This window comes from Atractosteus spatula, chromosome 19 (assembly GCF_055471065.1).
Source record: "Atractosteus spatula isolate fAtrSpa1 chromosome 19, fAtrSpa1.hap1, whole genome shotgun sequence".
Classification (NCBI taxonomy): domain Eukaryota; kingdom Metazoa; phylum Chordata; class Actinopteri; order Semionotiformes; family Lepisosteidae; genus Atractosteus; species Atractosteus spatula.
Window position 1 is genome coordinate 358,403 of NC_142724.1, and position 16,220 is coordinate 374,622.

Below are 16,220 nucleotides of genomic sequence, written 5' to 3' on the forward strand. Positions count from 1 at the left end.
TCTTTTTAAGTCGTTTCTTAGACAGTAGCCGCATGCGGCCACATTTGCACTAAAAGGTTAACCTTTTATGACATACAGTAATTTAAATACAGTTAGCGGCTGCTCCTGATGTGGGATTATGAATTGAGGTATAGGCTACTTACTATGTTTAAATTTTTAGTACTTAACTTTATACAGGCAGCAATGGATGTTTCATGGTTATCACATTATAGCAAAAGTACTTTTTGCAAAATTATTTTTATGAAAAGGGAGAGGGAAGTTACTGTCGATGATGAAATTGGACACTTTAACAAGCTTCTAAAATCATTGTTTTAAAATTCCCATCTGCAGACATGAGGCAAAGCATTAGAAATTTATGAAGAACTTGTTCCTTGCTGTCTTTGCGCACTAAGTCTATAATTATAAATTATACAATTATAAAGCTGCTCAGTTAAGACCTTACTTATTGATGTGTCATATATCCACAGTTCTGTGGCACATAACTCCTGTCCTCTGGAAATTGCACTGGAAAACTGAGATCTACGGAGGACTTTGAGGTTCTCCTGCTCATTTGTATGACCGTAAATAATGCAGCTCCAGATGATCGCATGCATGTATTTTATGAGTAGAGCCCAGACCTCTCTCTGTTGAAGACCAGGCAGCACACGGGGGACCAGCCACACTACTGCTAGACACAGAGCGAGCCAGCCTCCACCTAGTTCTGTCTGAGCCCATATTGGGCAGTCCCGCCTAGCTGGACTGAGCTGTACGGGAGGTGGGTGGGTGAATCTTGTTCCCATGTGGGCCCCAGGAGCTGCAGCAGGGACAGGAGTGTGTCTCATGTGTGCAGGATCCCTGAAGGCCACCGCAGGGGGAAAACCCTCTGTGCAGAATGAATCAGACAGGTGAGACGATGGAACCCCATTCTGGAAGCAGATCTGGCGACCTTATAGATCAAGACATTCAGCTCAGCTCTGGCCTTGCTAGGGCTCTTCGGTGAAGCGTATCCTCGCCCTGATTGCCCTCCAGGCGTTGTGTCCTTTAGTTCAACTGGCAGCTCCAATCTCTACCCCGGATGAAGACAGTCACTGGACATCAATCCAGACTGGATTTAAAGACTGTGCTTCACCCTAGCAGCAGACACACCAGATGCCGATCAGTTATGAGCTCAGAAACTTAATAGTGGATATTGTTAATTTCTGAAACAATCAAAATAAACAACCTTTATGATTTCAATATCCCATTTTTCAGCACTTTACCTTAAGAATTATACCATAATTAACAAGAAAATAATAGAGATCTATAACAGACAAAGGAGATAATGTAACTTTGTCCAAGTTGATTGATAATGTGGGTCTGACCAAAATAAATTTTAGGTATTTTTATTTCTGGGATTTTCCACATGCAGGATATGGGTGTATATTAAAAGTGTCTTCCCCAAGTGCAAACCAGTGGAACCTTCCATGAGCTCAGCTTCTAGACAGGCCCTGAGAGGAAAGAGCACCAGTGGGATCCTGCCTGATAGTTGCTCTTACGTGGTGCTGTACTCTGTGGGGAGGAAGGAACAGGTACACCGCATGGTGGAGGATGAGAGACAGCAGCGCTTTCGTGTGCGGCCTGGGCACTTTTAAAAGAGTGGGAATATTCAGGCTTTCCTCCTGCACTTGGCTCACTGGATTCCTACACTGAAGGTCATCAAGGTAACAGGACCAGAAAGCTTGAAGAGTGGTTAAGTGACATACGATTGAATTCACAAATGTAAATAACATGCACATTTATGTTTCACAGGTAGATGTGACTACATACTGTGTACCAGCTATGAATTCGACTACAGCTGCATTTCTGAACCAAGATGTTTTTTACTTTGCTTTCCTAAAAAACTTCACAGTGGTTCTCCTTGGTGTTGTCATCAACTACATGAACACAATCCTTGTCTTCACCTTCTTTAAGAACCAGGTTTTCTCAGATAACCCACGGTACATTCTGTACATTCACATGGTAATCAATGACATCCTCCTGCTTACTTTGTCTGTGAGCTTGCATGTTTTGTCTTACATATTACAGGCATTAAATGTTTCTCTCTGCTGCTTTATACTTCTAATCGCTGCCAGTGCCACTATGAACACCCCTCTGAACCTGGCAGGCATGGCCATCGAGCGCTACATCGCCATCTGCCACCCCCTGCGACACTCCCAGATCTGCACTGTGCGCCACACCTACATCCTCATTGCCTTCATCTGGTGCGCAGGAGCCATTCCCAGACTGACAGACCTCTTCATTGTGTTTGCAACAAAGCCTCTAAGCCTTTTCTCCTCGAATATTTTATGTTACAGTTATGACGTGTTCCAATTGCCCTATAAAGAAGAGAAGAACTTCGCCACCCATGCAGTGTACCTGTTCTCCGTGTGGCTGACACTGATAATCACTTACTTCATGGTCCTGTTTGCAGCAAAGGCCGCCTCTACAGACGCAGCTTCAGCTAAAGAGGCTCGAAACACCATCCTGCTGCACGGAGCCCAGCTGCTGCTCTGCATGCTGTCCTACATCACTCCTGTGATCGACACCATTCTGCTTTCAGACTTCCCTCAGTACCGCACACACATACTGTTCCTTACTTACCTGGTATCACACATTGTACCAAGGATTCTGAGTCCTCTGATCTACGGGATAAGAGATGAGCAACTTAAAAAACACATGAAAAGGTACATTTTGTGTAAGCAGATTGTAAAGATCAGACCTACTAAAGAGCCTTTTGCCAAGGCCTGTAACCCATAAAAATTAACTAAGTTTTTGTGCTACTTTTGCTGCAGGACCATGTGGTGGAACATGAATTTTAACTGCATGTGCTCTGTATATTACTAGTAAATATTATTGATAATTATAAATATTCAAAATCAAAGCATCACCTACTGCGCAAACTTGAATCATACTATTACAATTAAAGTAAAATCCACAAAAATATTTTGCATTCAATTATGTATTATATTGTACTCATCTAATAAGATGGAAAATGTCTGCAGTAGTGTGTGACACTGACAGAGGTGAGTTCAATTGTTAAACTGTGTTGATCTGACGCGGAAGCATTAACTGTATTGGAAGTGAGATCAGCACGTTATATTCAGTCACCCGGACTTGTCAGAAACGGAAATTAAGAGGAGGGGAAAAGAAATCAATTGATAAATACATAATAACGATCTGTTACGTTTAATTTTAATAGACCTAATAGAAATTCTGATTTATTTACTCACTCATGAATTAAATCACCTTTTAATCTCCAGTTCAACATAGTGCATTTTGTTAATGCCCGTGATTGACATAGTTGTGCATAATGTCAACAATGTTGTTCACGACTGATACATTCACTTTTCAAACGACCATTTTAGCTTGACCAACGGGAGGGTTGAGGTGCGAGACTGGACTCAAATCGCAGGCGGAACGTACTGTACCTGAGTGAAGGTACAGTATCTCACTCAAAGTGCATGAAATGTAAGTCTCTTTTGAATTAAAAGCATTTTAAAATTAAATTATTAAATATCTAAATATGTACTAAATAAATAGCTAAATACTTATTTAATGTACTTTATTAAATATGTTATTAAATAAGGAAATGGTTATGAATAACAATAGCAATACAGCTGCTGTTGAATCCAGCAATGATACAGCAGGAGCAGGGATAACAGAGCACTGCATGAGTAATTGCAGTCTGAGCTACACTCAGAGCTGTTTTTTTTTATTGAGTCAAAGCTTCTGTCGCTTTGAACAGAAATGTACTGCAGGTGCTCCAAAACCGCGGAGCTCGGAACCAGATGACAGGAAGAGGATTTTATAAATGAGACGAATACCGTGTGTCTTCATCATCAGGTTTAATTTTGTAACATCATATTTTTGTGAATAGTTTTTTTTAAAGCCATTTTAAAATGCCTCCCCCGGCTGTTTGTGTCGGTTTAAGCCGCTAGAGATCTGCAGGACAATTTGAGAGCAAGCAGATGAAGGCATTCAACGCAGCCCTGGTGCAGCCTGAGCCAATTAGGTTTGACTTTGAAAAGGGAGACGAGCTCTCTCTCGGTTACAAGGTCTCAATCAGAGAGCGTCTGCGCGAGTGTGGGTTCAGTGTCACCTTGTCGAAGATAATGACAACAAACAAACAAACAAACAAACAAACAACAAGGGTTTATTATAATGGTGTGCGAGAGATGGATTGATTGCAAGGAGAACCGCGATTCGCTCTCTGAGCGATTAAAATTATTTTCCGCTGGTTAGCGCACTCTCCGAGGAGCCAGTTTGCTCCGGTGGGGGGACACGAGTAAAGGTCCTGACCCAAAGGCGGAAGAAATTCGCCAAGGTGGGATAAAAGGTGATTAGAGTACGCAGGGCTGCGCGGTTCTCGTTATCGTGTGAGGTGCGGAGACCCGAGCACACCCTAGCCCAGACAGTATATCAAATTGATTTAAAGGTGGTTTGTGTGTTCAGTTACTATTAATCAAAGTTAGTGTTACCTTGTTTGGAATATCTACTCGCAAAATACTGTACCTAAACATATTCTAGAGCAAATCCTAAAGGTGGAGGTGAGAAGGACATTAGAATTATTTATTAGACCCTAATTAAAGCAGGTGCTGGGATCACAACTTTTTATTAACAAGGGGAGGCCTTTTGGCTTATCTAGCATGTTTGATTTTTAGTACGGGTAGCTATAATTTAATCCCTAGATCTCATCAAACACAACAGATCAACCATGAACACCCCCCTCCCTGCACTGGCCCACCCATCCAGTGCTGCGCTGTTTCCTCTTCTGCCTGTAGAACGGATCAGACATCAGACCAGCACAAAAAACAGAAGTGCAGGCAGGAAACTGCTCCTCCTTCTGGACTACAACTCCTTTAACACTACTCAACCATAGAACAAGCTGTCTGTATCGCATCACTTCTTGTTCTGATGTAGTATATTATCAATGACGTTGGCAGCTGTATTCAATAACTAAGTAGCGTCTGCGGTGTGTAGGTAACCCTAAAAATCCTCACTTTGTCCCTTGCAAGATAATTCTCCCACTCTTCTGTCTTCATAAGAACAAGTGTTCTGAAAAGTTATTCATTTAGAAAAGTAAATTAAAAGTAAAAAGTTTACTTAGAAGAGTAAATTAGAAATCTGTTTTCAAAAATTGCAGTAAAGTATTTACCGTTAGCTTTTTAGAGAATGTACTATTATGCATTTGTGAGAAGTATTTTACTGGGACCAGAGACCAGTAAAAACAAGGCATTAAATATCAGATTATTGATGTAGCATTTTTCCAGATCTTCACGCTGCATTTAACAGAATAGCAAGTTATTAAACAGAGCAGATGGTTCTTGTCCTGATAGTGTTGTATGTACATTCCGTTTATTAATTGCTGTATATCCTCCCTTCTTGTAATAAACTATTATAAATCATACACTTTCATCTCTGGGAGCACCTTGATAAACTGAAATGTAGCTGCTCCACTTCTAATTAAGTATATCAGCTTTCCTGTTTTACTGCTTAATCCTGTTATCCAGCTGCTGCACAGCGTAAACTCCGACATCTCTCAAAGGTGATGCAGACACGCATTCAAAGTATTAACTGAAATACACATGCTCACACAGCATACTCGAAGTTAATTGTTGTTCATTGCTAATGACCTCTTTGCTCTTCTGTCTCAGTTAGAGCTCATGAGTAAAGACTAAGAAGCGTCTCACAAATAAAATGTAGGATGCCTGCTAAAAAGACTGCTGGGGCTCTGTGGAGAATTTGGAAATTCAGGAATTCACACGTCACTCAAAAGCTACGCAGGAAGAGCGATAGGTTAAATATTACGTTTCTGTCGATGAGGGTGTCTGCTTAACGTGGAAATGTGGTACCTTGCTGATATCGCATTTGACCAATAATTTAGTCCTCTAAATGATCTATATGCTAAAAGATTTTTGTAGACTAACTCACCAGGCTTATTTTTTAATATTTTCAGTGACTTAGAGTATAGCTAGAATGAGTTAGAAAAAAAGCTTATAGGATTATTTTTTACTCTACACATGTGAATCTAAAATTTGCAAACGAGAGAATAACATTTACCATTATACTGACTTCTTTGTTTGGATTTGAGATACAGAGAACAATATCTTTAAAAGTGAGATGTACACGAATATTACTATTTTATAGCCAAGAACAAACCGAATGGTGAATGGGTTGAATGGTGACGTGAGAAAAAATGTGTTCAGTTGTTTCAATATCTGCTTTGCAGAAGGTGCAGGTGTAACAGTCAAAGTTGAACCGTTTTCTCAGAAATTCCTTAGAGGGATATATGTTATTCAGTATTTTAAAATGAATATCCTTGGTTTTTGGTGGCTTGGGGAGAGTAATGTTTTCAGTTCCTGCTGAGATGAGAGAATCCTTATCTATATCATTAAAAATTACTTTATCCTGATGGCTGGGAAGAATCTCATAATTTTTTTACCAAAGCTAGGAGAGCAGGTAGAATTGCCTCAGTAATTTCTTTGAATTGCTTAGGTTTGCATTCAATGTCATATTTTTTAACAAAGTCACCATATTCATAGACATTTCCATTAGCTTCTAAAAGAAGCGCCACTGACCAAATACCTTTATTAAACTAAGATTAGTAAAATATGCTTTTTCTTTTGCAGGATGTATCTGTTCCACATACTAGAATTATGAGAGGTTAAGTTATGGTTATATAATAGTTTCCAATATTGCAGTACTTGTTGATGAAAAGCAGGTAGTCTTATTGGGAGCTTGGTTATATCAAAATCACATCTCAACAGGAGGTCAATGCCTCCTAATTCTCCCATTAATCTCCTAGGAATAGCAACCCAAAAGCTGTCTGTATCCTCCATGAAGGAACACGACCATTTTATCTTTATGGTACCATTCATGATATCAAAATCTATCCTATTGGCACCACCCTCTTCATACGATTTAATCATTTGGCCTTTTCTTATATAATGTATTTTCTTGTTCCAGATATAGGAGAATTTTTTCAAAAAATATTTTTAATTATTGAGGTAGGAATGGAGATTGAAGCTGCTGGGTAGATAAATCATGAGATACTTTCTGTTTTAACCAAAAGAATTCTACCAAATAAGGAGATATCTCTTTGCAACTAGCCATTAAGCCTTGCCTGAGTTTTGGAGATGTTGTTAGCTAGAGAATGTTTAATCCCAGTTGGTTATCATGAATCGTCATTATTTCACATTTATTAATGTTTAAAGATAATCCTGAAGCATTTGAAAATGTCTTAATAGTTTCAATTGACAATGATGTCTGATCTTTATCTTTTAGAAATAATGTTGTATCATCTGTCATTTGGCTAATAATAATAGGAGTGCCCATGGCATTCAACGGCTTGATGTTACTGTTTTTGATTAGGATTGCTAATGTTTCTGCAGCCAATATAAATAATAACGGAGCAATGTGACAACCTTGTCTAACTTCCCTCTTGATGAGGAATCGTGGTGACATTCCATTACTAAGAGAAACTGAACTGTTAATGTTATTATATAGTAATTCAATTATTGTAATAAATTTAGAGCCAAAACCAAAATTTTGTAAGGTTTGAGCAATAAACATTGTTCCAGTTCTGTTCCAGATGTCCCAGTCTATTAAAAGCCTTGTAGAAATCTAAGAATAATATTAAACCATCATCCGATATTAAGTTTCGATAATCTAACAAGTCCAACACTAAACATATATTATTATGGCTGTTCCTTCCTTTTATAAATCCTGATTGAGTCTCATTTATTACTTGCGATAATCCATTGGATTATCCATAATCACGACGCACAGAGTAAAAACAGTCTCAAAGAATTAATCATAGATGGTGAAACTATATCTGACCAAAGACAAATATCTATGGAAGTATTTAAATTCTATTCAAAACTATATAAATCGGAGTTCTCAGAAAATGTATCTGTACTCTTTTTTTTTTACAAAATTGAGACAGAAGTACCAAAAATAACCACAGAATTCAGAGCTAGGTGTGATTCAGATTTAACAATTGAAGAAGTTGATCCGGAATTTAAGAGGCTAGCTAAGGGCAAGGCTTCAGGCATGGATGGATTAACTATCGAATTTTATGAATTATTTTGGAAAGACTTAGGAGACTTTCTACACCAGACCTTTTTGGGGTGCATATACAATAATACTTTGTCTACTACTATGAGACAAGGTTTCATTACATTAATCCCTAAAACAGGAAAAATTTAAAATATATCGACAACTGGAGGCCAATCTCATTATTAAATATAGATTACAAGATCTTCTCACATGTCTATGCAAATAGATTGAAAAAAATGGATTATCGCAAGTAATAAGTGAGACTCCTTTGAAGTTAGAAGTGCTTACCCTTCCAAGTGTCACAAAGTTATCTGAAATCTAAAAGACACTTCTCAGTTACCTAAAGCTGTAACAATATTGACACATTTTTTAATAAAAAGAAGTTATTGCAGGTATTTGAAATTTGGGATCCTTGCTGGTGATAAACTTTGCATGGCTCTTGTGTACAGTCTTATTTTGACAGAATTTAACTGTATAACATCAAATGATTTTTTTACATATCTGTACAAATGTCACCTATCTGTTTAGAAGAACCCATGCAAGAACCTAATTTTCACTAACATATGATATAAATATGTAAAACTACTTAACTGAAGAGATAAAACACTTCTTCAGAGACTATTAAAGTAAGTCCATTTTTTAGTTCTGCGTTTTCTCCATAGTTTATCATGACATACTTTGAGACCATTTCTGATGTTGATGAGTCCCCAACTGCGTGTTGAGAGCCTCTATGGGAAATACATTTTAACCGCCTGCTTCCAGACATAGTAAACTGTCTCATTCTGCTTGAACACCTGAGGGCAGCATTTACAAATCCAGGAACAATCATTTCTCTCATTGATGTGTCTCTCCATTTTAGATAAAGGGATTGGGTTCAATTCAGTGACCTGTGCACATTGCAGTATGGTATGTTCACTGGCTTTGTGTCCTACACATTTTATAGGTTTTAATCCCCCCAGTGAGCCCCATCAGGTCTGATCGTCAAGGAAATATGCAAAGCAGCCCTTAGTGTTTCTGAGATCAAAGCAGCTTACAAAATGTTCTGAACTTGGGGTGAAACCAGCAGTTTCCCACAGTCTTGTCATTCTCATGCCCTCCTGTTTGAATCACTGCTCAGTTCCTGTCCAGTTTCACCATTGATTTCAGTGCACCTGTGTCTGCTGAGTCATGTGCCTCTCCTGTTTCACTGCAGCATACAGACAGACAGGCATGGTTTTTATTACAATATCTGACTGGCACTCTTGCCCAAGTGCTTGTATTTGCACCTGTTCATGCTGCAGGGTTTTCATGGTGCAATCTGACTGACAGGTCACACACAGTCTTCTCTTCCCCTCCACACTGCTGCCTCTTCAGGCCTCTCTTTCTATTGTTTCTGCCACTCGTGGCTGCTAATTCCTTTAATCGACCAGTGCATTCGTTCTCCCTTTTGAAAACATATAACGAAGCCCACCACACACTTGCCTCTGCAGGTCCCCAGGTCTGTGCCTTTGCAAAAAGCATTTATAGGCTGCATTTCAACAAAGCAGCACAAACAAGAAGTTAAGAGACGTAACATAGCACATCTGTACTTTAAAGATGCTCTCACTGAGAAGATCTTCATCTATTTCTCATTGATGTGAGTTCTGGGATTTTGGAAATCTAAGCAACCACTATGTTAAAAATAGCTTAAAAACCACATCCTGCACAATGTGTACCTGTCCCCGGTGTGGCTGACGTTGATGTTCACTTACTTCATGGTCCTGTTTGCAGCAAAGGCCACCTCTACAGACGCAGCTTCAGCTAAAGAGGCTCGAAACACCATCCTGCTGCACGGAGCCCAGCTGCTGCTCTGCATGCTGTCCTACATCACTCCTGTGATCGACACCATTCTGCTTTCAGACTTCCCTCTGTACCACACACACATACTGTTCCTCACCTACCTGGTATCAAACATTGTACCAAGGATTCTGACTCAGTTGATTTATGGTATCAGGGATGAAAGGTGCAGGAGAAGTAGGAAAGAGTATTGCCAATGTGCACAAGTAATAACAAAGGTAAGAGCCAAATTTTATACCTCTGTAAACAGAAAGTAATAATGCACTGTCAAAGAAACTTCTGTTGATTTTTTTAATTGTTTGACCTCTTGCAGAGCATAAAAACGATGTCAAAAATAAAAAAATCTGGGATGAAAGGAATAAAGGATTGTTTCACAAAATGCAGGGAGTTGATTTGTTTTTAGTTATTTTGAGATGTAGAAAAACTGATAAATCAGAATGGAATTCTGAATAATACAGTAAATACCACATTTCTCGCTGCATGTTGCATATTGTATCTTGCAGTTCAACAGTGCAATTCACTTCATGTCTAATACAAAGAGTTCATCATTGCCAGACGACCAGGCCCTGCCTGAGAAGCCAGACTCTGGGCTAGTTGTCCGTCCTTCTGCTTACAAGAACACGAACAGTTTCCAGCTATGCGTATGGAATGTGAATTTTTTATTCACAGAGACAGACTCGCGATTGGTTTTCTGGGCTGTTACATCAGCGGCCAGCCTGGATCGCACACCTCCTTCAAGGAGCCAGGAGAGAGGACAGATGCTCACGAGCAGCTGACATGAAAACTGAATCACATCACTTACCCAAAACGAATAAAAACATACAAACACCGTTTCCTGGAATTGAAATAAATCTATTTTGGTAAAAGATTTCCAGTACTTAAGAAAATAAAATGTCTAAAAGTGTTGAGGAAAACATACCGTATGGCCGGTCTGTAACTGTGTGTCTAAGTGTCATCACAACATACAGTATTCGTAGATCCTGGTGCGGAGAGAGCAGGAGCTCTGATGAGGGGAGAGGGAGCGGGAGGTTGTGGGCAGGAAGGCCGGGTTAATCCACGCGAGGGGGCAGCCGGCGAGCCCTGGTCCTGGCTCTGCTGCGTCTGTGAGCTCCGAGGACCCTGGTCTTTTCAGTGTCCCCGTGGGTGGACCTGCCCAGCAACATGTTCAGGACACAGAGTGGCTCCGGTGCCAGGAGGATATTCAGTCCATCTAGCCTGTTGGGTAGATGGCCGCTAATTAATCTCAGGCTCTCATCCAACCATTCCTTGAAAAAAAATACAGGGTATCATCTGCAATAACATTGCTCGGTAGCTTGTTCCAGACACCCACAACATTTTGTGTAAAGATGTGCCTCCTGTTCTCCATTTTAAATGCACTTGCTCTAGTTCCTACTTCTTCCCTTTGTGCTTGTGCTTCACTGTTCATTCCATGTTGAGTCACAGACACACTTCCTCTTTAGTTTGTACATGTGACCCAGCCCTGCTACAGGCAGCAATGGCAGGCATGCACAGGGACAGCATCTACACTGGGCTGGAGAGACCCAGCGAAGACGTGTACAGCACCATGAGCCCCAGGGTGAAGGGTAAGGCCTGCCTGCTCCTCATGACCCTGCGGCTGACTCGGGTAGCAGGGCTCAGCGGTGAAGTGCAGAGTATCACCTGCTCACTGAGAGCCTCTGATGACTCCAGAGACACACTGACTTTGCAGTACAGCCGACAGCAGTGAGGCGCAGTCCTCTGTTGGATTAAATCTAACTCTGTTCTGTTTCTATGGATATGCTGAGTGCACCATCTCAGATTAAAGTGTGTGGCACAACTTCACAAGTACAGTGGTAATGAATTATTTTCAAAAGATTTAGTCAACATTAAAGATATTTTAAAGTGATTCACACGTATGTAGTATATTTACCTAAAACAAAGTAAAATGTGCTCACTGGGTCAAGGGGAAGTTCTGAAACGCAACACTGCCAGGAGCGCTTGTGTGCTGTCAGGGGTCACCATGATTGGTGTGGTGATTAATCACGGGAAACAATGAGAATGAGCTCTACCAAGCCTGCTCTGCACTACCACACAACTTCTTTCTGTCTTTCTCATGAGCTCTCATTTTAACTTTATTGCTATGTTGTAATTGCACACGATGTACATTTTGCACTGAACTTGAATTGCACACAACAGGAAAATAGAGACAATTTTGTACAGGAAAGTATAAAATGGAATAAGGCAGAACGCAGTTATTGCCGATGATTCCTTTACATGGAACTCTTTTTTTTTGTGAAGAAAGATAAAAACCAATTCTCTGCTTTGCTGTTCTGCAGGTGGCGTACAGCATTCATACTCATTAAAGGTTTCCCCATCATCCCATAAACCACAAGTATGTGTGGAAGTCAGGTGTATTTGTACATCACTGTGCCAGGCTGGCCATAACCATCAAGCCTGACTGGATTTAAAGGCTGTGCTTCATCTTAGCAGCAGACACACCAGATGTTGATCAGTTATGAGCTCAGAAATTTAATTGTGGATTTTTTTTTAAGCAATCAAAATAAATAACCTTTGTGATTTTAGCTCTCCTCTATTCAGCACAGTATCTCAATGATTCAACAATAATACAAATCATATATAATTCTATTCTACGCTACTTTTTGAGAAAAATATAAATTTTGAACTACAGTATGATACTGAGATGGTGCCTGGTTGCTCTGGTGTGCACTGAGGTGTTTTTCACACAGATGTATCATCATCAGTGCAGAGTCCACAAGCAGGAACCCCGTATAATAATCCTGCTGCTTCCATCCTCCCAGCAGGCAAAGGCCCTCCGTACAGACTGGCTGCAGTGCTGCTGGCCCTGCTGTGCTCTGGCTTGCTGGCTGCTGTTGCAGTGCTCGCTGTGCAATGTGAGTACACCGCACATTGCACACCGTGGAGGGTCACAAACAGAAGACGCTTCTCAAACCCAAAACATGAAAATCAATACTTTTTTTCCCACTCGGTAGAAAGGAGAAAAATCAAAAAGTAAAAACAAGCAAACAATTTCTGTTGTTTTAATTGTCTGTTAAATCCCATTTTGTACACTGTAGAAAGGAACCTGAAGTTTGCTGGAAGTTCCCAGTACCCTCTGTTCTCCAGACACTGTAGCCCTTTCAAAGTCATCAAAATGCACAGAAACCAGCTCTTCTGACTAATGATGAGTCTGTTAATGGACACAAATACTACAAAACACTAGGGCTGATGCTGAAGTAGGTTTTTTTTTGGGAACAAACACATTTACAGTGTAAGCATCAGTAAAAAAAACTGACATCTTATTCCTTGTCTAACAGAACCATATTATCCTAAGTGTTATCTGCCATGTGAAACTGTCGCACAGCCCCCTGTCAGAAGGTCGTGCAGCCCCACGGCACCGGAGAGGAGGAAGAGAGAGGCAGAATCCAGCCGGCACATTCGGCCCTGAACCGCAGCTACGCCGAGATCGCGGAGCACTACGCACAGCTCCTGCAAGCCTACAACGAGACCACTGAGAAATACAACGCGCTGTACCAGTACTGCGCCAGCACCTGGGCCCGGCAGAGTGAGTGACCGTCCGGCAGTGCACAAGCAGGCCTGCAGGGGCTGCACTCAGGGGGCTTTTAATTAGCAGCAGTGCAATTTGGGCAATCTGTATTACATCTTACGGAAGCGCATTGAATAAAGTCATTAAAACACAATAAGAACAGAAAATAGTGGGGAAAAAATGGGATAATTATGAGAAGATGTTTTTGGATGGCTGTAGAGGACAAGGCATAGTACAGGGTGTAGATTCGCTGACGTTACTCTGTCTCTGTCCAGAGCTTCCTGGTAAGAGAGACCAGCGAGGGAGCAAGAAGACTGAACTACTGGATTGGACTGGTGTGTGAGACGGAGGGAGGCTGGCTGGACAGCACACCGCTGAGCACAAGACAGTAAGCCCAAAGAGTGAGGGAGCAGAGCCTTACAGATCTCTGTATCATCACCTGCCTGGTACCTGCAGTAGACCCACACTTCTGGAGAAGCACCAGAAAATGAGGTCTTGAAGTCCAAAGTTTGTGTACTCAGCTCTCTTGTGACTCAGTATATTTACTGTGAAACATAGTGGTCTCCATCCAGTTTCAGAAATCTGAAAGTCCTGGCTAAGGGTCTGGGCACCCTGAGACTGATCCCGGAAGTAAGGGAAGCACACTCTGGGTGGGGTGCCAGTCCATCGCTGGGAGTGACCACATCCATGCCTAAGCAGGCAGGGACAGTTTGGAGACTCCTGCTACCCTGTTCTCAAAGACATGTGCCTCCTAACCTCTCTCCAAGCTGGGGCTGCTGTGGGCACACCAGGGCCAGGAGACGCTAATGTTTGTCTCCATTCTTGTAGGTTTTGGTGTGCTGGGCAGTCAGAGAATCAGGACGGAGAGCACTTCTCCACTGGACAGGACTTCAATTACCTGGATTCTGACCAGCGCTGCAGGAGCTATGGGTTTCAGATGAATCATCTTAGAATATATGAGAAATCTGCTTGGGCCTGAAATAGGTTTTGCTCATTGCAACTCTTGTGGTAGTGTCTAAATGTATTAAAGTTTCCATTTTTAGTGTTTATGCATTTTAATATATATATATAAATACTATATATATACATTTTAATTCTAAAGATGATTTATTATAAAGATCTTTCAATGTTTTGAACCACAATGGAGATGTACTTATTCTCAAGGTTTAGAAAAAAGTAAATGAATTACAGTAATTGTAATGGGGAAAAAAAATCAACAATTAAAATTAAGTAATAGCACAGTGTTAAATAAAAAATATTCCTTTATTTAGTATAATGTCAATAATGTCACAGTTGAAATAAATGAACTCTCTCAATAAAGAGATCATCCAAGTTGAGCTGTGTTGCTGGACTGTTTTCTCAAAACCAAGGCTTTTACTAAACCTTCTCCTCCTGCCAATACACCGGGGAGTCGGGTTCACCAGTAAAGTTGCAGACTCTGTGAGGACGTTTCTTTTGATTGCAGAGACACAAGACGCAGACAAACAAAGACCTCACTTCCACATTATAAAAATGTAAAATCATGCTCTCAACATCATCAACAAAAACTAAAACATATAGGACAACTTCCTCGTGTAGGAAGTTATTCAATGTGTGTGAAATTTAGAGATGCTTGTGCTGCATGTGTGTGTACTGTATGTTTTCACAGGACATGCTCAGGGCTGGTCAGTGACACTGGGGCTGTTTCATGTCACATTATGAGCCTTGTAGAATCCAGTTTCACAATGATTTTTTGTCTTTTAAAGATCCAGATGTATCAATCGACAAAACAATACCTTTATGATCGGCCAAAACTGCAGGGCTCATATAGACATCGGTAGTGAAATTCTCCAATTCTTTTTAAATAAACCACAGATCAGTTCTAGACTGTTTAGAAAAATCTTGATTACTCCATGAAAAGTGAATTAATCCTGAGTTCAAACATCTCCAGATATCAATTGAGCTCAAGCCAAAACACAGATTTTCCAAATGAACAGACTCACCTCTATGATTAACCCTTTGAGGCCAGCAATCCAAACTCTCATCAAACACTGTATTAAAATCTCCACCCAAGATTATTTTAGCTTCCAAAAATCTATTTAAAACCTGTTTTATACTATCTTCTAATTCCTGAAAAAGAAGTCTATTTTGTATTTTATTATTGGTGGCATAGACATTAACAAGTATAAACTGTTTCCCCTCAATGTCAACTGTTAAAATGATCCATCTCTCAGAATGACGCATACTACTGTGAAGAATTTTCTCCTTAAAGTTCCCCTTCAAGACAGCAACACCGGCTGAGTGATTAGTACCATTGGAAAGCCAAATATGATCCCCCCCAAAGTGCAAATCCGATTGACATGCATGTGTTTCCTTTATAAAATAAAAATCAGCACCCACTTTTTTACGAAACAAAAAATATGCTTTTCTTTTTACAACATTTCGAATACCTCTGGCATTAATAGAAAAAAAACAGAAAAAAGACATACACAAAAGCAGATAACTAACTCTAAGATAATCTATATTATTGAGTTTTTCAAGAACCAGAACTATAACAGTCCTTAAAACATGACTACAAAATTCCAAAACCAACACTAAATAAAAACTAGTATATGCTGCTATAATAAATATAATCCAACATAATCATTAACTGGAACAAGCAGAAGTTAATTCCGCAGTGAAAAGTAGAAGAAAGAAAGAAAAAAACGATGTTTCAGCTGTACAGCCTCTTTGCACGTCTCCCCAGCCAAATCTCTGAAAGTCTTGAAACTCTTTTCAGGATTGTCAGCATTGTAACAGCAGGGGGCAGCACCTAACCTATAACGAA

The 16,220-nt window shown here is 40.3% G+C and overlaps 1 protein-coding gene across 1 annotated transcript; it reads left to right on the plus strand.

Moving 5' to 3' along the window:
• The first annotated feature begins 1,797 nt into the window (after positions 1 to 1,797).
• On the plus strand, positions 1,798 to 11,084 carry LOC148817773 (odorant receptor 131-2-like). The gene is made up of 3 exons (XM_088937790.1): positions 1,798 to 2,743; positions 9,805 to 9,943; positions 11,003 to 11,084. Exons 1-3 carry the CDS (start codon positions 1,798 to 1,800, stop codon positions 11,082 to 11,084), a joined length of 1,167 nt encoding a protein of 388 aa, XP_088793916.1.
• The last annotated feature ends 5,136 nt before the right edge of the window (positions 11,085 to 16,220 follow it).